At 43.5% G+C, this 25,922-nt stretch overlaps 2 protein-coding genes across 32 annotated transcripts in view; one reads left to right on the plus strand and one right to left on the minus strand.

Annotated features, from left to right (window-relative positions):
* ACACA (acetyl-CoA carboxylase alpha) overlaps window positions 1-14,264 on the minus strand; it is a 293,326-nt gene extending 279,062 nt beyond the window's left edge. For 11 of the 23 annotated variants that reach the window (XR_014820335.1, XM_084982960.1, XM_021066236.2 and 8 more), the window contains exon 1: window positions 13,881-14,264. Coding sequence is in view for 3 of the 23 variants with exons in the window: in XM_084982948.1 (XP_084839074.1) it covers window positions 13,881-13,900 (20 nt within the window). In the remaining 20 variants the exon portion in view is untranslated. Of the gene's footprint in view, window positions 1-13,737 lie in introns of all 23 variants that reach the window. The other 12 variants (XR_014820333.1, XM_084982959.1, XM_021066235.2 and 9 more) reach the window with 3 other exon arrangements.
* A 132-nt stretch (window positions 14,265-14,396) lies between these two features.
* TADA2A (transcriptional adaptor 2A) overlaps window positions 14,397-25,922 on the plus strand; it is a 52,827-nt gene continuing 41,301 nt past the window's right edge. For 5 of the 9 annotated variants that reach the window (XR_014821339.1, XR_014821340.1, XR_014821341.1 and 2 more), the window contains exons 1-2: window positions 14,397-14,441; window positions 17,249-17,375. Coding sequence is in view for 2 of the 9 variants with exons in the window: in XM_021067335.2 (XP_020922994.1) it covers window positions 17,351-17,375 (25 nt within the window). In the remaining 7 variants the exon portion in view is untranslated. Of the gene's footprint in view, window positions 14,583-17,248; window positions 17,376-25,113; window positions 25,180-25,922 lie in introns of all 9 variants that reach the window. The other 4 variants (XM_084985080.1, XM_021067336.2, XM_084985082.1 and 1 more) reach the window with 3 other exon arrangements.

The following is a 25,922-nucleotide window of genomic DNA, read 5'->3' on the forward strand; positions in this document are numbered from 1 at the left end:
GAACTCCTGGAGTCTGGACAGTCCAGCAGATTCTGACCTAGAGCACTTTTCTTACGTTACATCCAAAACTAGCCACTTTCCAAGGAAGAGTTGCTCTATGTACTTATGAGTAGCGGCTAGGAGCCCTTTCTTTCCCTTTCCTTCTTTAGTTTTTTTTTGCTTTTTAGGGTCTTATCCGAGGCATATGGAGGTTCCCAGGCTAAGAGTTGAATCAAAGCTGCAGCCGCTGGCCTATGCCATAGCCACTGCAATGCAGGATCCAAGCCAAGTCTGCTACACCACAGTTCATGGCAACGCCAGCTCCCTAACCCACTGAGCAAGACCAAGAATCAAACCCACATCCTCATGGATACTAGTAGTGTTTGTTTCCACTGAGCCACAATGGGAACTCAGAGCCCTTCATCTTTTTTCCCTGTTCAGGGTGGGCGGTCTTAAAGCCCCTTCTCTTCCCCTTACACACTTAGCCACCACTCCTGCTCTTCCCCTGAACCCTCAGAGAGGATTCCACTTCTCAGAGTTCACACAATTGCTCTTTATCTTTTTTTTTTTTTTTTTTTTTTTTTTTTTTGTCTTTTGTCCTTTTTTAGGACCCCACCTGCAGCATATGGAGGTTCCCAGGCTAGGGGTCTAATTGGAGCTGCAGCTGCCGGCCTACGCCAGAGCCACAGCAACACCAGATCCAAGCCACGTCTGCAACCCACACCACAGCTCACGGCTGGATCCTTAACCCACTGAGCAAGGCCAGGGATCAAACCTGCAACCTCACAGTTCCTAATCAGATTCGTATCCACTGCACCATGATGGGAACTCCTGCTCTTTATCTTTTTGATGTATACTACCTAGTTCTGCTTAAAGCCTGTCATGTCGTCGGTTTGTCTATCTCTGTTAGTTTGTATCTAACAAAGCACCATGTTCCTAGTAGACATTCAAAGAAATTGCTAATGATATGACACCACTAAGTGGATGACTGAGGGGAGCATAACTGACTTTACAGAAGAAAATGAGGTAACCTTTATTTTTATATCGAAGCTGCTATTGGTGACCAGATGGACACAAACCAATGAAAGCTCATCCTATAAATGTTTGTAACACTTGAATTCATCTCTCCAGACTTACATTATTTTCTTTTTTGAAAGCATGCGGAAGTTCCCTGGGCTAGGGATTGAACCCACCACAGCAGTGACAACACAAGGTCCTTAACCCACTGGGCCACTAGGGAGCTCCTAGACTTACAATCTTTTCTCTCTCTCTCTCTTTTTTTTTTTTTTTTGTCTTTTTACCATTTCTTGGGCCGCTCTCACGGCATATGGAGGTTCCCAGGCTAGGGGTCGAATTGGAGCTGGAGCCACTGGCCTACACCAGAGCCACAGCAAGAATGGATCTGAGCCGCGTCTGCGACCTACACCACAGCTCACGGCAACGCCGGATCGTCAATCCACTGAGCAAGGGCAGGGATCAAACCTGCAACCTTCTGGTTCCTAGTCAGATTCGTTAACCACTGCGCCACGACGGGAACACCTTGTCTCTCTTTTTTCTTTGTCTCTTCATCTTTTTCTTCCTGCTCCTTATTCCAACACTTTTTTTTTCTTCCAACACTTTTCTTTTTCCTTTCCTTCATTTTCTTTCCCTTTCTCAGTGACCTGACTTGCCAATCATCCAAGACTAAAAATTTCTCTTGATCTGCACTCCTAGGGCACTTGAATTCATCTCTAGAGTACATAAATTTCAGGAGCCTTTTCACAGGCTGACCCTCCTTAGTACACCTTAGGCTGCACTACACACATTTTCACCACTCTTAGGAATTTGCGCCATCCAGTGGCTAAAGTTGCTAACTTCACCCTCAGAAAAAAGTAATGTGGATAAATAATACAAGAAACAAATGAGAACAAATATGAAGCCTGTATTATTCACCTGAAGGGAAAAAAAATTCATAATAGCCAAATTTCATCCTATTTTAAGTTATATTTTCTTTTCTTTTCAGATCTGAATCTGCAGCATATGGAGGTTCCCAGGCTAGGGGTCAAATCAGAGCTGTAGCTACCAGCCTATATACCACAGCTCACAGCAATGCCAGATCCCTAACCTGCTGAATGAAGACGGGGATCAAACCTGCATCCTCATGGATACTAGTCAGATTCGTTTCTGTTGCACCATGATAGGAACTCCTAAGTCCTATTTTCTAAAATTTAAAATAGTATGAAGACTGTGTTTAAGGGTATAGTCATGTCATGATCTCCATAGAAAAGAAGAATTAACAGCACAAGCTATAGGGTAAAGTCTTTTTTTTTTTTTTTTTGCTTTTTAGGGCCTCGCCCATGGCATATGGAGGTTCCCAGGCTAGGAGTCGAATCAGAGCTGCAGCTGCCAGCCTACACCACAGCCACAGTAATGCCAGTTCTGAGCTGCATCTGCGACCTGCACTGCAGCTCATGGCAACGCCAGATCCTCAACCCACTGAGCGAGGCCAAGGGTTGAACCCACATCACCATGGATACCAGTCAGGCTTGTTACCCCTGAGCCACAACAGGGTAAAGTCTTTATTGCCCTCTAGAAAAATCAAACATGCACCCGAAAAGATACTGAATGTGAAGACTTAAAAACGATACATATCATAATATCAGCAGTTTAATTTATTTCTTCTACAATGAACTATCTTGGATATGACTATGTCAAGGACATATGCCAAAGGGTAGAATTAATGAGTTGGAGACACATCTTCAACTTTGCTAGATGGCATAGACTCCAAAGTGGCTGCAGCAAATACATTCTTACCAGCAGTAAAGAGGATCCCTACAGTTTCACCTCCTCCCTAACTTGGAAATCTGAGACTTTAAATTTTTGCTAATCTGATGGCTATGAAATAGTGTGTCGTTGTTACTCCTATATGCATTTTCCCGCTTAATGGTGAGGTTGACCATCTTTCTATATTTACTTGCCTTCAGGTTTTCTGTTTTTATTTATTTATTTTTTCTTTTTAGGGCCGCACCCACAGCATATGGAAGTTCCCAGGCTAGGGGTGGAATCAGAGCTGCAGCTGCCAGCCTATACCGCAGCCACAGCAACATCAGATCCGAGCTGTGTCTGCGACCTACACTGTAGCTCGAGGCATAGCAGGATCCTTAACCCACTAAGTGAGGTTGGGGATCAACCCCACATCCTCATGGATGCTAGTCAGGTTCATAATCTGCTGAGCCACGATGGGAACTCCCTCCTTTTTTTTTTTTTTAAAGTCTAAGTTTGTTTTTTTAATTAAAAAAATTGGGGGGTTCCTATTGTGATTCAGCGGGAACAAATCCAACTAGGAACCATGAGGTTGCAGATTCAATCCCTGGCCTCGCTCAGTGGGTTAAGGATCCAGCATTGCCTTGAGTTGTGGTGTGGGTTGCAGAGGCAGCTCGAATCAGGTGTTGCTGTGGCTGTGGTGGAGGCCGGCAGCTGTAGCTCGAATTGGACCCCTAGCCTAGGAACCTCCATACATTGCGGGGCAGCCCTAAAAAGAGAAAAGACAAAAAAAAAAAAAAAAAATTTTGGCCGCCCTGCAGCATATGGAATTCTCAGGCCATGGATCAGATCCTAGCCACAGTTCCAACCTACAATGCCACTATGTCAATGCTGGATCCTTAACCCATTATGCCAGGCCAGGTATTGAACCTACGTCCCAGTGCTCCAGAGGTGCTGCTGATCCTGTTGTACTACAGTGGGAACTCTAAAAGTATATTTCTAATAGAAAACATATTCCTCAATGCATATTTACACATAAATGAACATCTGTCAGACTCTGAAGCTTTGGGAAGCATTTGGTTCCAAGACTCTGTTTTCATTTTGCCTTCTATGGCTGCCTTTACAAAGCTATTGGCATCTAAACATCCCACAAAACTGAACATATTTTTCTTCTTTCTTTTTTTTTTTTTTTGGTGGCACCCATGGCCTATGGAAGTTCCCAGGCCAGGCCCCGAACCCATGCAGTGATTTCGACCTGTATCATAGCTGCAGCAACGCCGGATCCTTAACCCACAGCACCACGCTTGCCAAAATGAACATACTTCTTAGGAGGGCTTCAAGGATTCCCACCTTGAAGGACTCTGCTTTGACAACACATATATGACAAAATAAGGTAGCTGATTCAACAGCATGTTCTAATCTTTTTTGTTTGTTTTTGGGGGTTTTTTTTTTTGTTTGGTTGGTTTTTTTTTGTCTTTTTGCTATTTCCTTGGGCCACTCCCGCGGCATATGGAGGTTCCCAGGCTAGGGGTCGAATCGGAGCTGGAGCCACCGGCCTATGCCAGAGCCACAGCAACGTGGGATCCGAGCCGTGTCTGCAACCTACACCACAGCTCACGGCAACGCCGGATCGTTAACCCACTGAGCAAGGGCAGGGATCGAACCCGCAACCTCATGGTTCCTAGTTGGATTCATTAACCACTGCGCCACGATGGGAACTCCTATTTATTGGTCTTTTTAGGGCTGCACCCGAAGCATATGGAGGTTCCTAGGCTAGGGGGCTACTGAGCCATAATGGGAACTCCCTAATCTTATTCTTTACTGCAGGAAGAGAAAAGAGCAGCTCTCAAAAAACTACTAGTATCTGTCACTGTCTTATTCTGAAATTAAATCAGCTAAGTAATGCACAGGTTCAATTTCAGAGTGATTTATTCAGATATTGCTTTCCTAGGCATTTAGAATGACTCCATAGTGTTGAAAAGAATTGCAACCTGTAGCAATATCTAAACTCCGGGTCCTATTTTCCACTAAAAAGCACTGAGCTCTCCAGAGTAAGCCAGAAAGTACCTTTGCCTAACATTTTTATTTGTCTAAGCACAGGGAAGATGCATTTTGGCAGAACAGACAGCCCGTGTGCCAGAATGACGTCACCTTAGCGAATCCTGGCTGGCCTCCTCTTCTCTCGGCTGTGGTATCACTGTCTATCCTTTTTGCTCCCTCCTCCCTATCTAAAAGGAAGTAATCTGATTCCCATATCTATACTTTCTGCGAACTCTAACATGCTCATTCTTTCCTGGTGGATGAATTTTAAGTCTTTTATCTCTAACTGTAGATAAGAGTAATAGCTAACACATACTGCACATCTACTATGTAAGAATAAAATCTTCGTCTTCTTTGAAAGTAACATTACGAAACAGGCAGGCTAGGGAGCACATTACCGGTCAGAGCAACCACAACAGCCTCGGGAACTGTCTCCCCACAGCCCCTGGCCTGCCTCTCTCCAATCTGTACTCAGTTCTCCCCCCTGCAGACAGAGTGAGCTTTCCAGAATGCAAATCTGAGCTGGTCACTCTTCCGCTAAAAATCACTGGGTGACTGCCCAGTTACCAGAAGAAAACCCCAAATCCTTAAGACAAACTGCCAAGGTAAATCAACTAGACCTCAATTTAAAAATTAAAATTTAAGACTGCCAAGTCCCAGGAGAGTCTCGCCTGTCCCCAGTCACCTGTCAGGCTCTGAAACTCTGGGAGTCACATTTGGCTCCGGGATTCTGTTTTCATTTTGCCTAGAATTTGGCTGCCTTTACAAAGCCATTCGCCTTTATGTCTAAACATCCCACGAAACTGAACATATTTCTTTTTGGGGGGATGGAGGGCACACCTGTGGCATAAGGAAGTTCCCAGGCCAGGGACTAAACTTGCACCACAGCAGTAACCCTACAGTCACAGCAGTGACAACACTGAATCCTTAACCCACTGAGTGACCACGGAACTCCTCCATTTTCTTTTCTTTTTTTTTTTGCTTTTTAGGGCCACACCCATGCCATATGGAGGTTCCCAGGCTAGGGTCGAACCAGAGGTGTAACTGCCGGGCTACACCATAGCCACAGCCAAGCAGGATCCGAGCTGCGTCTGTGACCTACACCACAACTCATGGCAATAGCAGATCCTTAACCCGCTGAGCAATGCCGGATCTGTAACCCACTGAGCGAGGCCAGGGATCAAACCCGCATTCTCATGGATCCTAGTAGGGTTCGTTAACCACTAAGCCATGATGGGAACTCCTCCAATGAGCACTTTTTAACCTTTATCTTTGACTTCTTTGATTTGTCATTGTTGACTAATCCATTTTCCTTTAAGTACTCTCAGTGCTATATTTTTAGATTACTGAGCAGGTGAATAAACATGTACTTAAACAGGCCACCAGAAAATCTGAGGTACCAAAATAAAGGTAATGAAGAAGACATAATCAAAGAGGTCAGCAGAGAAAAATCAGAATTTTGTTGGACTTCCCTTAAACATATTTTATGGCTTACATTTTTATTTTAAATTACATGGGAAGCACCATAATGTTTTCAACTATTTAGAGCCTATAGGTTTGGGGTTTTTTTGGTGTACCTTCGGCATATGGAAGTTCACAGGCCAGGGATCAAACCCGAGCCACAGCAGCAATCTGAACCACAGTGTTGGATCCTTAACCCACTGAGCCAGTAGGGAACTCCTAAAGCCTATAGAGTCTTAACCCTCTGCTGACTACCTCCCGCCACCCCCACCTTTGGCACCACTTCTTTCTCTTCAATCTACTTGTCCCTTTTTGGACTATAGGTTCTTTGTCTGGGTCTTGCCTGTTGCTGTCATCCAGTTTTCTATTTTCCACCTTGCTTTTCTCTTTTTCCATTCAATAAGCTCAGGCAATCTCACCCTCTCCTATGGCTTTAAAATTCTCAGATTTGTGCAGACTTCCTAATGTGTACCTCTGACCCAGAGCTCTCCTTTAGCTTTTGAACCTGCCTAGTGAATGTCACGTGAGCGTCCTACAGACACCTCAGAGTCAACATATCAGAACAAAACCTGCCCCTTTCCGTTCATGTCTGCTCTTTGCCTTTCAAGGGGAGGTAGCTCTCCTGTCTTGGGGAGCAGCGCAGTCATCCACCCAGTTAACCAAGCTGGACATTTGAGAATCACCTTTTTTTTTTTTTTTTTTTTTTTTTGCTTTTAAGGGCTGCACCCACAGCATATGGAAGTTCCCAGGCTAGGGATCAAATCAGAGCTACAGTTGCCTATGCCACAGCCACAGCAACTCGGGATCCAAGCAGCATTTGGGACCTACACTACAGCTCACAGCAACGCCGGATTCCTGACCCGCTGAGCAAGACCAGGGATTGAACCGGTGTCCTCATGGATACTAGTCAGATTCGTTTCTGCTGTGCCACAACGGGAACTCTCGAGCATCAATTTCTGTATCAGTAAAATAGGAGTGATAATATCCCCTTAAGGGGTTTTTTAAGGACTAAAATGAGAAAATATATACAAAGAGCCTTACACAGTAGCTTTTCAGTACCAAGTTGGGAGGAAAACACTGCTGTGTCATTTTGAAGAGTCTGTTCGTGTGTGTGACTGCATGATTAAATAGTAAAGAGCTTCAGAGAAAACTTGTCCTTGGCATGATTATAGATTCTAGAAAATTAATAAAGTGAGCAGACAAACACTAAAAAAATGCATTTGGCTGTGTAAAAATAACCAATTACAGCCATTTATGTAAATAGCTTAACATTTAAGGCCTAATTATCATGCAGCACAATAACAATTATATATATCATTAAATATGCATCAGATTAACCTTGTAGGTTTTATCTGATTACAGTAGTACTCACTCTGTACTCTACAGAACATTCCCATAGTTAATTGCTCATAACGCCTAAATCTGTTCACTGTTTACATCAATTAGATGAGACAGCTCCTGTGTGTATCCTGCATTTGAGGAAAGGCTGGATTATCCATCCTTGATTGCAACTATGCATTTGCCCTATTCCTGTGAGATAATGTACACTCTTTTTAGTTTTGTATAGTGAGGAAGGTGCTAAAGAAGCAGGCTGTGAAGAAAATTCTGTTCATCTATTTGTTTTATTTATTTTGGCTGTGCCCATGGATGTTATTTATTTATTTTGGATGTTCCCAGGCCAGAGATTGAATCCATGACACAGCAGTGACCCAAGCCGTTGCAGTGCCAATGCCGGATCCTTACTCTGCTGTGCCAAAACAGAACTCCAGAAAATTCTATCGACTTCCTTGGTGTTTTGGAAACCCACAGGTTACTAGTAGATAGTTCTTGATTTAAATAATGAAAATATTCTAATGTCGAGCATTAGTCAACTTAGCCTCGAACAACTTCTAAGCAAGCCCCATGGTCATACTATGGAGCACTTCTAGAATTAAAATTAAAACTACGGGAGTTCCTCATGGTGCAGCAAGTTAAGGATCCAGTGTTGTTACTGCTATGGCTCTAGTCCTTGCTGTGGCTTGGTTTGATCCCTGTGGCCTGGGAACTTCCACATGATGCAGGCATGGCCAAAAAAAAAAAAAAAAATTAAAAGTACAGTTACAATTTATTTGACTTCCACCATGAACTAGGTATTATACATACATCATCACATCCTTATAAAACTCATAAATTAGGTATTATTATTCTCATTTTATGTATGAGGAGAAAAGAGGCACAGAAATATAATAACTTGCCTAAATTCTTTTTTTTTTTTTTTTTTTTTGTCTTTTTACCATTTCTTGGGCCACTCCTGCGGCATATGGAGATTCCCAGGCTAGGGGTCTAATCGGAGCTGTAGCTGCCAGCCTACGCCAGAGCCACAGCAATGCGGGATCCGAGCCATGTCTGCAACCTACACCACAGCTCACAGCAACGCCGGATCATTAACCCACTGAGCAAGGGCAGGGATCGAACCCACAACCTCATGGTTCTTAGTCAGATTCATTAACTAAATTCTTAAAGGGAGTCAAGGGAGGAGACAGGATTCAAATTCTGAAAAGTTTCTAAGTACAAGCTCTTTCAATTACATTAAACTGGGCCAGGTTTCTCACAATTCATATTTCAAATATTTATTAGGCACTTGTTGGTTGCAAAAGAGCATAGACCACCTACCATCAAATAATGCAAAATACTTTAAGAGGCTGTTTTGAATGTCAAAAGGTGGAGGCCTGGTCCATCAGGCTGAAGAGCATTCTGCCTGGCTGCCTAGTAGGCATTTAAAAGTGTTCTGATAAACAGGAGTCACTCAGCAACAACACATCCCTGGTACACCAAATTTTTTGGATTCTACCCAAAGCCTGCTGATTCAAGGGACAGGTACGCTATGTTTTGTGGAGATCAAAAAGAAGTCAGCGAGGTGAGGAAGAGGCACAAGAGATGAGCAGCAAAAGGCTGGACTTAATGAAAACTTGGCTTAATGGTCATGGGATTAATGAAAATCCTAATATCTGCTAGCTTTTCAGTTTTGTATAGTTAGAGTTTATTAGTTACATTTGGACAGATCTGATTTTAATTGTGGCTGTACTACCTAGTGACTGAATGACTTTGGGCAAGTGGTTTTACCCCTCTGAGCCTCACTTTTTCTCTCATCTGTAAAATGGGAGGCAGGAAGGTCCTTTCAGCAGAGTTTTTCCCTCTCTTGTTCACCTTTTAGATCTTTGGGGCCCTCTAACCTATGCAGAAGCACCCTAGACAGGCCACTGTGTGGAGACATAGCTATATGTAGACATCATATTTCTTCAAGTAGATTTGCAGGAGTACTTCAACCCTTCCTCTGAAAACTGGGTGAAGTTGATCAAATTAAAAAAAGCAGTCTAGGAGTTCCCGTCGTGGCGCAGTGGTTAACGAATCCGACTAGGAACCATGAGGTTGCGGGTTCGGTCCCTGCCCTTGCTCAGTGGGTTAACGATCCGGCGTTGCCGTGAGCTGTGGTGTAGGTTGCAGACACGGCTCGGATCCCGCATTGCTGTGGCTCTGGCGTAGGCCGGTGGCTACAGCTCCGATTCAACCCCTAGCCTGGGAACCTCCATATGCTGGGGGAGCGGCCCAAGAAATAGCAACAACAACAAAAAGACAAAAAAAAAAAAAAAAAAAAAGCAGTCTAGGAACCTCATGGAAGGAAAAGGATCCCCTAACTCCTTTGACTAGGGTGGCCACAAAAGGAGAATGATACAGAGGGGTGGAGGGAATACAGGCAAGCAGAGTGCAAGGCTCCTGAATATAAGAGCCTGGAGCCAGGGCTTCTGCAAAAGTGCCTTAGTGTGTGAACTCAAAGAGCTGAGACCTAAGAGTTGCAACCCTGGAGGCTCAGGCCTTTTTTTCAGTGAAGCCCTCTCTACTAAGTGCATCACAGGGAATGCCTGGCCTTTAAGAGACCCTGGAAGAGGGCTCTGCTCCTGGACCTAAATCTCTGGCTAATTCACATGAACTGTGGTTATCTCAAAGTTTAAAGGGGAGGACTGCTGAAACCAAGAAGGCAGGGCTAGACTTTCAGGCTTTCTGTTTTTATCTATTTGTATACTAGATTACAAAGAGCCACCTCAGTTACACACACCAAAAAAAAAAAAAAAAAAAAAAAAAAAAAAAGATGAGATAAAGCTTATAAAGTCTTTCAGCACTCAGGACACAGTAAATAACTAGAAATGACTGATAATCATTTCCATAGGGAGGAAAGCTCAGAAACTGCACTTCTGACACTAATCACAGCAGCTAAAGCAGCTAAAGCAGTTGAAGAAGAGCTGTTGGGATATTCTGGATTTGGAAACAGAGCAGCTGTGTTACAGAGCCTAACAGTAGGATGCAATTTTCCTTGAGTTCAAAAGTCAACCTTCTCAGTAAAGAATGGAAGGGCTTGGAGCAGGTGCTGTAAGTCTGCCCTGAAGGTCAATCTTCAAAAACAGCAGTCCAACATGGACTGATCTTGGATATTGATAATGCAAATTTCTGTCTTTTTTTTTTTTTTTTTTTTTACTTTTTAGGGCTGCACCTGAGGCATAAGGAGGTTCCTAGGCAAGGGGTCAAACCGGAATTATAGCTGCTGGTCTACACCACAGTGACAGCAACTTGGGATCTGAGCTGTGTCTGTAACCTACACCACAGCTCATGGCAACGCCGGATCCCTAACCCACTGAGCAGGGCCAGGGATTGAACCTGTGTCCGCATGGATGCTAGTCAAATTCGTTAACTGCTGAGCCATGATGGGAACTCCTGCAAATTTCTGTCTTAAAGAGAACAAAAGTTGTTTTGTCAGGTTCCTGTAGAGATAATGTTTAGTGAGGGGAGCAACAGGGTACTCAGTCATTTCTGCTATGACAGGTTAAACACAAGGTGCACCGGAAGCCTGTGAAAGGGCTACTAAACCCAGATTTTGGCGAGGTGAGGGGCATGTCAGCAGAGATATTCCTGAGGAAGTGATGTCTAAGCTGAACTGGAGGTAGCTCGAGAAGGAAACCTGGAAGTAACAGAGGGAGTAAGGGGAAACGGAGGTATTTCCAATTGGTTGAAGAATGAAGTGTAGGAAGGAGCAGTGATGACAAAGAAATAGGAAGACACTGGACCCTGAAGGGCCTTCTACAAAGAGTGACCATATAATTTACTATACAAACAGAGCCAGTTCTGAGAGTGAAATGAGACATTACCACTAATTATATGGGGACAACAGGAGTAAAGCAGGACTGCCCCAAGCAAGTCAAGGACTTAGGGTCACCCTCCTTGTAAGTCATATTCAGGTGTTTGGACCTCCAGTGAAAGCATAAATTGGGCATCTTCTCTTTTTAATATTTTTGCCTGAGTGGCTCCATCCATACCTTTGCCTTTACTTGCTCCTTTTGCAAATATTTGTCCAAGATGCACTTCAGGGTACTGAGGTTACAAAGAAGACACACAACCAAAGAAACGATTCTGATACACTTATACAATTCCTAGCCTTGGCCTCTCTTCTAAGCTCTAAATTCATTTATGTCATTTCCATTCTGATTGCAAAAAAGAGACCTGAAACTTCCCCTCCACATCTGTCTCCCTTCAGCTGGTCTTATAACTGATGCCACTATCCACCACGTTGCTGAAGACAGAAGCTCTGAACAGCATTGCCTTAATCACTGATCTCCTGCTCCTCACTGTGAATTTTAATTTCTCCATATTTTTCTTAAGCACAATGACTAAATTGGGGCTTAGAATTCTAATGAGGGCCTAACATCAATTGAAGAGGAAGGGGGGTAATTTCTAGATGTGTGAATGCTGTTTTTAATGAAGAGATTCCAGTACTGTGTGGGACTGTTTTTCCACAGTAGTACAACATTGATGACTCATATTCAGTTTGTTGACAGTCATGACGTCCAGATCTGGATATATGCCCTAGCCTCATCTCAAAAAATTTCACTCTAGGTGAGAAAGACATGAAGATAAGTCCTAATTGTTTGACCCCAATTTCTGTTTGTGGAGAAGGTGAGAGTGGTTGTAAAGGTGTGGGTGAAATAGCTATGTTCATAAACTGTTGAACAAATTGCTGGACAATTTATATTTTATTTTCATTTATCTATTTATTTCTTGTCTTTTTGTCTTTTTAGGGCTGCACCTGCGGTACATGGAGGTTCCCAGGCTAGGGGTCTAATCGGAGCTGTAACTGCTGGCCTACATCACAGCCGCAGTAACACAGGATCCGAGCCATGTTTGTGACCTTACACCAGAGCTCACGGCAACACCAGATCCTTAACCCACCGAGCGAGGCCTGGGATCGAACCAGCATCCTCATGGATGCTAGTCAGGTTTGTTAACCGCTGAGCCATGGTGGGAACTCCTGAACAATTTATATGTTAAAGAGCAATTTTAATGTTTCCACCATCTAGTCTGCACACAACTGCCAGAGTTGATCCTTTTAAAACAAGTCTGATTATTCCTTTGTCATCAACCTTTCCATGGTACACTATCACATTCTAATAACATCCCAAGTCCAGCACAGCTTACCAGGTACATGATCTGGCTTCTGCCTATGTTTCCCAACTTGTTTCTCTAATTTGCTCCAGCCACACTGGTCTCCTTGATCCTTCTCCAACATGCCCAGCAAGACCCATCTCAGGGCTATTTTAATTGCCTTTCTCTTCTCCTGGAACAATTTCCCCCTCTAGAAATTCACACAGCTGCCTCCCCCATTTAATGATTAGATTTCTGCTTATGATTAAGAGGACTTCCTTGTCTACTGCATCCAACAGAGTGTCCCCACATCACTCTTATCCCTTTATCCTGATTTTTTTTCCATAAAAATTGCCACATTACTGGGCATTATCTATTATATACTATGTGTATTGCTTATTGCCTAAATATTGCTTATTGTCTACCTCCTCCACGATGAGGCAGAAACTTTGTTTTGTTCACCGAATTCCCAGCACCTAGAACTGGTATCTACTCATTAAAAATTTGATAAATGAAAATAGATTTCCAGGGTATATCAAATGTAAAACTACTTTATATTTTTTGAATGAAGTATAGAAAAATATCTAGAAGAATGTAAGGCAAAATGGTAACCATTTAACATGGTAGGAGCTGGTTTTCATTTTTTGTTCATGCAAATATTCTTTTTTTTTTAGAACGAACTTGTATGACTAAGAAATGAATAAAAAGGCCACACAGGCAGGTGTAAATGATTTCTCTAAGAGGTTGGGCAAATTGATGGAAGAAAGACTTCTAAATAGATGCATGAGCATAATGGCTAAGACAAACCACTGTTTGAATGCCCTTCCCCAACACCATCTAGCTGTGTGAACCCAAGTTATTTACAAGGTAGAGTCTAAAGGTCTTCACCTGGAAAATGGGGATGATAATATTACAAGTGTCTTTTCCATAAGGTTATTTTTGAAGATTAAATGAGACCATGTATGTAAACTCCTTTGTACAATGCCTGGCATGCAATAAATACTCGACAAATGGCAGCTATCATAATAATAATAATTAGCAGTAGTAACAAGAGATGTTGGGACATACCTAGCCCTCAAGACTGACATCAGAGTGGACCACCACATCCTCTCATCATCGCGCCTCAATTTGGGCACCTAAAGCCCAAAGAGAGGATGGTTTTTCCAAAGAAGATAATTTCGACGTTCCAGAAGCATCTGAATCAAACGTACCCCATGTACCCTTGAACCATTCAGGCAGTCTGGTTAATCCATGAGTAGCACTGCAAGACCCGGCCTCGAGGGGGGACCACCACTCGCCGTCCTTGGGCCCAGTCCCTCAGCCTCCATTTCCTTTGAGGCTGCAACAGGGGTGGCAGGAATGTTACAAAACGCAAAAGCGGGGCTGTACCGGCCCGCTCCAGCTCACCGCACTCTGGAGGGGTCAAACGGCAGCACGCATCCGCAAGTCTGCGGCGACGAGCAACGCGCCCCGAGGGAAAAGTGATTACTGGTCCGACTCAAAAGTCTGGCAAACTGCTCAGAGCCCCATCCTCCCAGGCCTCTGCTGGAGGCGGGCGGCGAGCTCTCGGCGAGGTCAGGGGCTGGAGCTGAGAGAGGGGAGGCGGCGAGCGCGCGCCACGCGGCGGGGCCGCGACGGCTGGGGCGGCGCCTGGGCGGAGGCGGCGAGCGCGCGGCCCGCTCGCGCCTGCGCCGCTCGGGAGCGAGCACGCAAAAGCCCGGGCGCGCGCACGGCTGGCGTTTCCTCGGCGCGGAAGAGGGGGACGCGGCGAGGTGAGGCACGAGGCGCTGCGGCACGGGTGGTGGCGTGGTGCGGCGCGAACCCCTCTCGCGGGACGAGGGGGAGAAGGCGTCCTCGAGGTTCCCCGAGGGTGGGGGAGGGCTGCGGACCCCAGCGGCGTCGGGGGCGAGAGGGTGAGTCGGCCCGACTGGCGCGAGGCGGGGGCCACGCCGTGCGGTGGGGGAGGGCGGCGCGTGCCCGGCCCGAGCCCTGGTGCCCCGCCCCGCCGCGAGCCTGGCGACTCCCGCCCCCTGGGCGGTCCTGCTGGGTTCCGGCCTCCGCTTTCCTGACTTTGCGTTGGAGGGCGTAATGCGGCTCACGACAGCGTATGGTTGATGTTACCTGTTGTTCTCAAGTAGGCCTTCCAAATAGATATTTCAGGTTCATTTTAGAGCTGTGCTTGTCTGAGCCTCCAGTAAAATGACTTGCCCAAGATCACAGTTAATAAGGAACAAAATGAGGCTTCGAATCTTGTTTGCAAAACTCCAAGCCTGCCCCTGTCCTCTGAACTGCAGTGAGTGAGTAATCTTCACGTCCCTTCCCTCCTCCCAGTAATTTCTTTGAACAAAGCAGATGTTAATTTGGAGCTAGCACCCAGCCTTTCGTGGGTATTAGCGTCAGAAATGTCTCCTGTGTGAAAAAAAGACGGGGAAAAAAAAGATTCTGCTTATTGCAGTATTGCACTTACAACGTGGAGTGTTCACGAGACTTTATATAAAGTTCCTTACTTGACTATCTCTAGTTGACCTCTGAAGTGACATTGCTATTCACTACGTCTAGGACATTGTGCCAGTAACACAATCTTTTAGCATTTCCTTTCCCTCCTTGAAAAAGCAACATGTCTCTGAAGGTTGTAAGGATTCAGAGATGATCCACATACAGTGGTACCACAGTACCTGGTATATGAGAAAAGTTCAATAAGTTTTGGCCATTATTTTATTATTAAGTGCATGATACCACTTACTAAACTCACTTTTCTTCAGACTCATTTTCCTGGGGCTAGACCAGAGGGAGAACCACCCCAACCTACCCTAAAAAAGACAAGTTCATTGACAGTGTTGTATATTCTTAATGATAAATTATTCTCCAAGCCAAAACTATCCAGTGAAAGAAGTCACTGCAGGAAAACTAAGGATGAATTAACTTTTTTGTAGAATTAGCATTTATTTGTCCATTACATTTTTGTTTATTGAGTTCTTTCTGTGTGGCATTGTGTATGGTACTTTAAGACATACAAATTTGTATTTGATGTAGTTCCTGTTTTCATTTAGGCTAGAAATGGGAAAAATATGCATCCATAAGTAATCTTCACAGAGCAGTGTGAAAAATGCCGGAGAAGGGATAGATAAAAAGCTATGGGGAGGAGTTCCCATCGGGGCTAAGTGGTAAAGAACCCGACTAGTATCTATGAGGTTGTGGGTTCAATCCCTGGTCTCATTCAGTGGGTTTAGGCATTGCCCTTGAGTAATGGTGTAGGTCACAGACATGGCTGGAATCCCACGTTGCTGTGGCATAGGCTGGCAGCTGCAGCTCTGATTCTGTCCTTCGCCTGGGACCCTCCATGTGCTTCAGGTGCAGCCCTAAATTAAAAAAAAAAAAAAAAAAAAAAAGCTATGGGAGGAGTTCCCACAGTGGTGCAATGGGTTAAGGATCTGACATTCCGAAGCTGAGTCGTAGGTCTCAGATGCAGCTTGGGTTTGATTCCTAGCCCTGGGAACTTGCATATCCTGAGAGTGTGGCTGCAAAAGGAAAAAAAAGCTATGGGAGTATAGAAGGTGATATTGGCTTAGTGTGAAATATGAGTTCATTTATGTCTTAATAAAGATACTTTGTACATGGTACTTAACTGTTAAATATTTGTTCAAAGAATAAATTAGTGAACAAAATTTGTCATAATAGATAGGGTTTTTTTAGTTTGTTGTTGTTGTTGCTATTTCTTGGGCCGCTCCCGAAGCATATGGAGGTTCCCAGGCTAGGGGTTGAATCGGAGCTGTAGCCACCGGCCTACACCAGAGCCACAGCAACTCAGGATCCGAGCCGCATCTGCAACCTACACCACAACTCACTGGGCAAGGGCAGGGACCGAACCCGCAGCCTCATGGTTCCTAGTCGGATTCGTTAACCACTGCGCCACGACGGGAACTCCATGGTTTTTTAGTTTTCTAGTGATAAAAGTTCATTCGTATTAAAGTATTTTTGAAAAGATAGAGAAATGGAAAAAAAAAAAAATTTGTGCCATTTTTGGGAATGAGTATCTCAACAACCAGAGCTCATGAACCAGATTCTTTGGCTAGTGAATGACTGAGCTCTAACTGCCCTCTGTCCTTGTATATCTTACAAGATTCAGGTTCTGTAAGAAGAGTTTTAGTTGCTTTAGCTGCTATGGGGGTGGGGGACGGAGTGTTATGATTTGCAACAACCTACTCCCCCAAAGCCGTGTGAAATGTGGGAGAGTCACTTTCCTTCCCTAAGGAAGGAGGGCTGAGGAGAGAAGTGATGCTGCACAGAGAGAACCAGTTGTTGCCTATTAGAAATATATAGCCTTTGTAGAGGGCTTATCATGGGCCAGGTGCCATGGTATATTATTTATGTGGATATTGATTATTTTAATCCTCACAACTCTAGGAAGTAGATATGATTGTATCATATTCATTTCCAGAGGAGGAAACAAGCTTATAGAGATAAAATAATTTGCTTAGCATACAAAGCTAGGATGTGGTAGAGTTGAGTAAGTTATATTGTCTTCTCTTGTCCTTTTAAGTGATTTCCTCTTCCATGTGCTGCTTTTGTTTGTTCGTAGGAGGGTCGTCAAGCTTTGGTGGATGTGTTGGCCATTTCTAAAATCTCCTTGAGGGAGCCCTACATTGAGGAAGATCAAAGCAGCCAGCTTGCCAACTGCGGGATGGACCGTTTGGGTTCCTTTAGCAGTAAGTACTGTGGGAACAAGTCCCAGGTGAATATTAATAGCAAACTGAAGTGGAAGTTGATCAGAGAAGAAAAATAAGTACTTTGCAGTTAAACAAAGCCACTTGAATCTAATCCTAAAGGCCCAAGAGTATCAACTCAAGATAAAATAACCAGTACTACACATGACACAGCATATCACCCTAGGTCTTATATGAAAACTAAGTTCAGGTGTTCCAGGCATAGTATGATTAACTTGTAATTAGAATTCTACCAAAGTAGTTTGATTTCTTTTTAGAACTAATAACACACTTCAGGTGCTTTGGTAGGAAATACTATCAGTGATAAAGGAAATGCTCCCAGCCCTGCTTTTTTGGTACTTGTATTCTAAGAGTAAACCGTATAGTATAGTAGTGATGCAGAAATGTGTGACATACATGTAAAATAAATCCAGGCACCCACAACTATGGAGGAAAAAAATAAGCTTTTTCTTTTACTCTGAAGATAAGGGATTTGGCAGAAGTAGAAATCCATTATTAGATGTTAATAGTGTCCTAATGAGAAGACTCAGAAAAACGCGTTTGGGGGCGTATCCTCTTCAACATAATTTGCTTAGCAAAAATTTTTTTTTTCTTCTTTTTTTTTGTCTTTTTGCTATTTCTTGGGCCACTCCCGCGGCATGTGGAGGTTCCCAGGCTAGGGGTCGAATCGGAGCCGTAGTCACTGGCCTACGCCAGAGCCACAGCAACTCGGGATCCGAGCCGCGTCTGCAACCTACACCACAGCTCACGGCAACGCCGGATCGTTAACCCACTGAGCAAGGGCAGGGACCGAACCCGCAACCTCATGGTTCCTAGTCGGATTCGTTAACCACTGCACCACTACGGGAACTCCCCATCAACAGTTTCTTAAATGAGCTCTAACTTATCTCACCACACTCCCTATATAAATTTAGGACAGAATGGAGTCTTCAAATACATCTGGTTCAGATCTCTCATTTTACACCTGGAAAAAGAACCTAAATGAATTGTCCCCAAGCTGGGAGAGTAAACTGAAACCATTCTCCCCTCCTTTTTAAAATATTATTTTAAAATATCAAACTAAACTTAAAATTTTATTTGGAAATAATTTCAAACTTACAGGAAAGTTGGAAGAGTAAGAATAGTGCAAATAAGCATGAGGTCCTACTGTGTAGCGCAGGGAAACTATCCAATTTCTTGGGATAGATCATGATGAAAGATAACAGAAGAAAAGGAAGGTGGGAGTTCCCGTTGTAGCTCAGCAGAATTGAATCTGACCAGCATCCATGAGGAGGAGGGTTTGACCCCTGGCCTTGCTCAGTGGGTTTAAGGATCCGGTGTTGCTATGAGCTGTGGTGTAGGTTGAAGACTCAGCTCGGATCCTTTGTTGCTGTGGCTGTGGTGTAGGCCAGCAGCTACAGCTCCGATTGGACTCCTATCCTGGGAACCTCCATGTGCTGTGGGTGTGGCTCTAAAAAGACAAAAGACAAAAAAAAAAAAAAAAAGGAAATGTGTATATATATGTGTGTGACCTGGTCACTTTGCTGTACAGTGGTACAACACTGGAAATCAATTACACTTTTTTTAAAAATTAGAAAAAAAAACCTGTATAAGGAACTCTAAAAAAAATAAAATAGTACAAAGAATACATGGCTGGCCATACACCTTTGTAAACCTTTTATTCTATTTGCATACATTCCTTGTTTATCTATAAATATACATATCTACCTCATATGTATATATTTATAAATAGACATACCCACCCCCTGTTTTTCAGGATCATTTGAGGCTAAGGTACATACGTCATGGCCTTTACCCCTAAGTGCTTTAGTGTTTGTTTCCTGAGACTAGGGATATTCTATTCTAACTTCAGTAGCATTACCAACTTTATTAAATATAATATTGACAAAATACATTTATCTGTCGAACCATCTGTATTCCAGTTTGTCACCTGACTCAGTAATGTCTTTTATGATTTTTTTTTCTTCCCTTACAGGATCCAGTCAGAGGTCAGGTCTTGCTTTAAGTTGCTATGTCTCTTTAGCCTCCTTTAAACTGAAACATTTCCACAGCCTTTGTCTTTAGTAACTGACACTATTGAAGAACACAGGCCCTTTCCTTTTTAAAAATAGCAGTGTCTTGAAGTTCCTTGGTAGCCTAGTGGTAAAGGATCTGGCATTGTCACTGCTGTGGTGCAGGTTTGCTCCCTGGCCCAGGAATTTCTGCATATTGCGGACACAGCCGAAAGAAAGAAACAAAATAAATAATGAAATAAAAAGAGACTCTCATTTTGGGTTTGACATTGCTCTGTCCCTCATCAGTGATGTTAATTTTGAAAACCAACTGAAGGTGTGCGTTTGAGTTCTTCACTGTATAATTTATATTTTTTCCCTTGCGTATAATGAGCAACCCATAAGGAGACACTTTCAGGCCATAAAATCCTGTTCCTCATCACAGTTTCTCCCTAGTTAGCATTCATTGATGATTTTTGCCTGATCCAATCTTTACTATGATGGTTGCAAAATGATTTTTTCTGCGAGATCTAGCACTCTCTCCCTGTTTACTAATTAGCACTTAGCATTCTACCATACTCAAGAAACCTCCTATTTCACTTACTTATTTTAAGTATGAACACATGAATTCCTATTTTTTCGATGGTTTATTCAATATCACAGTTATTTGGTTCTCACATTGTCCTAATTTGACCACTGGGCACCCCTTCAAACTAGCTCTTACAACTTTATGAGATGCCCATCATCACTTTTTTGAGTATCTCCTTACATTTTGTGTGGCTGCATGTTCCACATGCATCTCATACCTCCCCTGCCCCAGCCCTGGTATCAGCCACTTCTCTGAGGAGCTCTTGGTGCTTTTAGAGAGGAACAACATTAGAGACCAAGATCTAGTTGTTGCTTATTGCTGCTAGAGTGTCTTGGCATCTTGGCCTTTTTGGCCCACAAAGCTACAAAATGTATGTGTATATATGCTATACATACGCATTCACATACGCATGCATATACATATATATATATATATATTTTTTTTTTTTTTGCTTTTTAGGGTCACATCTGCAGCATAAGAAAGTTCCCAGACTAGGAGTCAAATTGGAACTAGCTTCGGCCTATGCCACAGCCACAGCATTGCCAGATCCAAGCCTCATCTTCGACCTGCACTACATAGCAACACCGGATCCTTTACCCACTGGGCAAGGCCAAGGATCGAACCCACGTCCTCATGGATATTAGTTGAATTCATTTCCGCTACACCACAACAGGAACTCCTAGGTACACTTTTTTAGAAATTATGAATTTACCATTGATACCTCCAGTTCATCTTTTTTCTCATCTCACCAATCCTTATTTGTCCTTTCCTCAGTGAAAACCCTGGCTCCCAACATCAGCATATTTATTCCTTTGCGTAGTCTTTTTAAAACTTTTATTTTAGGAGTTCCCATCGTGGCTCAGTAGTTAACGAATCCAACTAGGAACCATGAGGTTGCAGGTTCAATCCCTGGCCTTGCTCAGTGGGTTTAAGGATCTGGTGTTGCCATGACCTGTGGTGTAGGTCGCAGACGCGGCTTGGATCTTGGGTTGCTGTGGCTCTGGCGTAGGCCGGCGGCTACAGCTCCGATTCGACCCCTAGCCTGGGAACCTCCATATGCTGCAGGAGCAGCCCAAGAAATGGCAAAAAGAAAAAAAAAAATTATTTTATTTTATTTTATTTGCTTTTTAGGGCTGCATCCGCTGCTTATGGAGGTTCCCAGGCTGGGGGTCGAATCGGAGCTGTAGCCGCCGGCCTATGCCAGAGCCACAGCAACGCAAGATCCAAGCCGCGTCTGCAATCTACACCACAGGTCACGGCAACGCCGGATCCTCAACTCACTGAGCAAGGCCAGGGATCGGACCTGCAACCTCATGGTTACTAGCCAGATTCATTTCTACTGTGCCACAAGGAGTACTCCTGCTCAGTCTTTTAATATGTCCAGAATTATTTTGGAATTGCTTTGTGCATACCAGGACATAAAACAGACCTACTTCAACAAGTTCAGGATTTGTTTGCAGTTCTCATATCACCCAAGACTAAAGGTGTATTGTCAAATGTTCTAAAGTTACTTGGATCAGTTCATAATTTATAGAATATAAATATGCTTCCAAAAGTCAAAAAAGTATGCAAAAAGATGTATCTGGAGAATTGTTAATCATTCTCCATTCCATTCACCCTCCCCCAACCCTTTATAGAAATCTAACTTCATTGTTTTATAGCTTATCTGTCCTTGATTTTTTTTTTTTTTTTTTGCAAAGATAAGACTTTTATATGTTTTTGGTTTTGTTTTTCCTAATTTATTACTGGAAAGATAGCATACTACATATGCTCTTTTGCACTTTTTTTCCCACTTAATAGTATCTGCTAGAAGTACTGTATTACCTTGTAGAGATTGTTCTCAGCCTTTTTTATAGTTGCACAGTACTCCATTATGTGGATATACCATAGTTTGTTCAACTATTCTCCAGTGTTGGGACATCTAAGTAGTATTTTGCAGTTACAAATAATGCTCCTGTCTGGATTTTTTTTTTTTTTTTTTTTTTTTTTTAAAAGGCTGCGTCCTCGGCATATGGAGGTTCCCAGGCTGGGGGTTGAATCAGAGCTGCAGTCGCTGGCCTATGCCACAGCCATGGCCACACCAGATCTGAGCCACATTTGCAGCCTACGCCACAACTCATTGCAATGCCGAATCCTCAACCCACTGAGCAAGGCCAGGGATCAAACCCAAGTTCTCATGAATACTAGTCAGACTCATTTCTGCTGTGCCACTACAGGAACTTCCAATGATTTCTTTTTTTTTTTTTTTTTTCTTTTTTTTTTTTTTTGTCCTTTTGCCATTTCTTGGGCCTCTCCTGGAGGTTCCCAGCCTAGGGGTCGAATTGGAGCCGTAGCTGCCGGCTTAACGCCAGAGCTACAGCAATGCGGGATCCGAGCCGTATCTGTGACGTACACCACAGGTCACAACAACGCTGGATCGTTAACCCACTGAGCAAGGCCAGGGATCGAACCCTCAACCTCATGGTTCCTAGTCGGATCTGTTAACCCCTGAGCCACGACAGAAACTCCCAGTGATTTCTTTTTTATAGTATTTTTTAAAGCTCTGTTTACTATTTGGAAATGAAATACATAGATGATATCTCTATGTCCGTGATTTCAAAGAATTAAAAATAATACCCTAACTATACTAAAAGGATAAATAGGAGTTCCTGTCATGGCACAGTGGAAACGAATCTGACTAGGAACCATGAGGTTGCAGGTTCAATGCCTTGGCCTCGCTCAGTGGGTTAAGGATCCAGCGTTGCCATGAGCTGTGGTGTAGGTCACAAATGAGGCTCAGATCTGGTGTTGCTGTGGCTGTAGTGTAGGCTGGCAGCTGTAGCTTCAATTAGACCCCTAGCCTGGGAACCTCCATATGTCGCAGGTGCAGCCCTAAAATGCAAAAATAAATAAATAAATAAAAGAGAAGTAACTTCTAATGAAATAATGTAGTTTGTAATAATATGTACCTCAGTAGGTTTAGGCATTGTAGTAGAAGGTTTATTGACTTATATGGAGTCAGATGCTTGTACCCATGTGTTGAATCACTGTGCACTTACAACTACAAATGTGCAGTGATTCATATGTGTTGATTCATGTATCCTTGAAATACCGCAAGCTTGAATAACTCTTAGCTGAGTTCTGAACAAAACAAGATAGATTTCTTGAAGTAATGCAGTTGCTTTCCTGGAAAATTTAGTATGTAATAAAACTATAAGAAAATTTGGGGGAGTTCCCGTCGTGGCTCAGTGATTAACAAATCCAGCTAGGAGCCATAAGGTTGCAGGTCCAATCCCTGGCCTAGCTCAGTGGGTTAAGGATCCCGTGTTGCTGTGAGCTGTGATGTAGGTGTCAGACGAGGCTTGGATCCCACGTTGCTGTGGCTGTGGCTGTGGCTGGCGGTTACAGCTCCAATAAGACCCCTAGCCCGGGAACCTCCATATGCCGAGGGAGTAGCCCTAGAAAAGGCAAAATACAAAAAAAAAAATTGGGAGATCCCATTGTGGCTCAGCGGAAACGAATCTGACTAGTATCCCTGATGATGCAGGTTTGATCCCTGGCCTTGCTCTGAGGGTTGAGGATCTGGTGACTGTAAGCCCTGATATAGGTCACAGATGAGGCTTGGACCTGGTGTGGCTATGGCTATGGTATAGGGCAGCTATAGCTCCGATTCGACTCCTAGTGTGGAAACTTCCATAAGCCTTGGGTATGGCCTTAAATCAAAAGAAAAAAAAAATGTTTGTTGTGGAGAAGACAGACTAGTTCTTTGTTGTGGAGGAATCTCTTGAGCATGGCAGGATATCTAGCATCCCTGGTCCCTGCCTGTTAAGTGTCAGGCGTGCTCCCTAGTCATTGTGGCAACAAAGAAGCATCCTCAGATTTCCATAATGACTTCCTAGGAGGCAGTCGAAAACCATTAGGTTAGGTAATTGATATAATGGAGTATTATTCATCCATTAAAAAGAGTGAGGAAGAGCTATGTGTACCATCTTGGAAGATTTGACAACATTGTCAAGTGAAAAAACTGGCTGTAAAACATCATGTGGAGTATCTTTCTTTTGTTGAAATAATTATGTACACACACAGAGAAGGGCCAAAATCAGAGTGTTAGTAGAGGATAACTTGCACTTTATGACTTTCTGTCTAAAATTTTTAAAACTGTAAATTGGATTATTTTTACAAAATAATTACTTCTTGGCATAAAGGTTTAAAAGCTTTATTTTAGTGAGTCATTGGCCATTTTTTTTGTTTGTTGTTGAAGAAAATTTGAGGAAAGAAAGGCACGCTTTTATCATTAAAGTAACAGGATGGGAAAAAACGTAATTTGGGGAGTTCCCGTTGTGGCACAGTGGAAATGAATCCAACTAGGAACCATGAGACTGGGTTCAATCCCTGGCCTCCCTCAGAGGATTAAGGATCTGGCGTTTCTGTGAGCTGTGGTTTAGGTTGCAGACATGGCTTGGATTCGGCGTTGCTGTGGCTGTGGTGTAGGCTGACAGCTACAGCTCCGATTCGACCCCTAGCCTGGGAACCTCCGTATGCCTCGGGCGTGGCCCTAAAAAGCAAAAACAAAACAAAACAAAACAACCAAAAACGTAATTTGGTGAAATTTGACATTTAATATAAAATAATTTTTTTGGCTGTGCTCTCAGCATGTAGAAATTACCCAGCCGGAGTTCCCGTCGTGGCGCAGTGGTTAACGAATCCGACTAGGAACCATGAGGTTACGGGTTCGGTCCCTGCCCTTGCTCAGTGGGTTAACGATCCGGCGTTGCCGTGAGCTGTGGTGTAGGTTGCAGACGTGGCTCTGGCGTAGGCTGGTGGCTACAGCTCCAATTCAACCCCTAGCCTGGGAACCTCCATAGGCTGCGGGAGCGGCCCAAGAAATAGCAACAATAACAACAACAACAACAAAAAGACAAAAAAAAAAAGAAAAGAAAAGAAATTACCCAGCCAAGGATCAAACCCATGCCACAGTAGCAACCCAAGCTGCTCCAGTGACAATGCCAAATCCTTAACCTGCTGCACCACAAGGGAACTCCAATATAAAATAATATTTGATCTTCCATACTGAAATTTTAAATGGGAAAAGTGGGGTAATTACTGTTCTATTTTATTTTGAAGCTATTTCCAGAAAGATTGCCTTTCTTTCTCCTGACAGTTTTCTTCAGGTCTCCACTTAGAAACAAACGAAAAGAACAGTAATCACCACTTGAAGGAAGGAAAGGTGTGTTGAAAAGTGTTTCCTGGACTTGGGAAGGAAAACGCTATTACAGAATGTGTGAAATCCTGCCCTGGGCTAAACAGATGAACTCCCTTCTCTACCTTCAAAGCCTGTTTTCTTACACTCCTATTGATCACAGACAACTCTGCTAGGTTTCCCTGACTCAATTGGCAGAGTTTGGGGCAGCCAGGGACACACATGCCTGCATTTTTGTGACTATAGAGAGTTCAGATTGTACTCCTTGCCTTGATATTTCAGAGACAGTATTGTCATTGGAACTGAGGGAAGGTCTGCTCTGTTCTCCACTTTCTGTGGGAGAAAGCAGGGAGCTGTCCTGGGTTTAACTCCCACCTCAGATATCAAGTACTATATCCCAAGACTTTTTTTTTTTTTTTTGTCTTTTTGTCTCTTTTTTGTTGTTGTTGTTGTTGTTGTTGCTATTTCTTGGGCCGCTCTTGCAGCATATGGAGGTTCCCAGGCCAGGGGTTGAATCAGAGCTGTAGCCACCAGCCTACACCAGAGCCACAGCAACACGGGATCCGAGCCGCGTCTGCAACCTACACCACAGCTCACGGCAACGCCGGATCGTTAACCCACTGAGCAAGGGCAGGGACCGAACCCGAAACCTCATGGTTCCTAGTCGGATTTGTTAACCACTGCGCCACGACGGGAACTCCTCAAGACGTATTTAAAGAGGATTTTCTTCCCCTAATTTTTTATTATGAAAAATTCCAAACTTAAAAGTT

The sequence above is a fragment of the Sus scrofa genome, chromosome 12 (genome assembly GCF_054392235.1).
Source record: "Sus scrofa isolate SSC_HxYL_T2T_F1_AM1 chromosome 12, Sscrofa_HxYL_maternal_Yorkshire_Landrace_v2.0, whole genome shotgun sequence".
Classification (NCBI taxonomy): Eukaryota; Metazoa; Chordata; class Mammalia; order Artiodactyla; family Suidae; genus Sus; species Sus scrofa.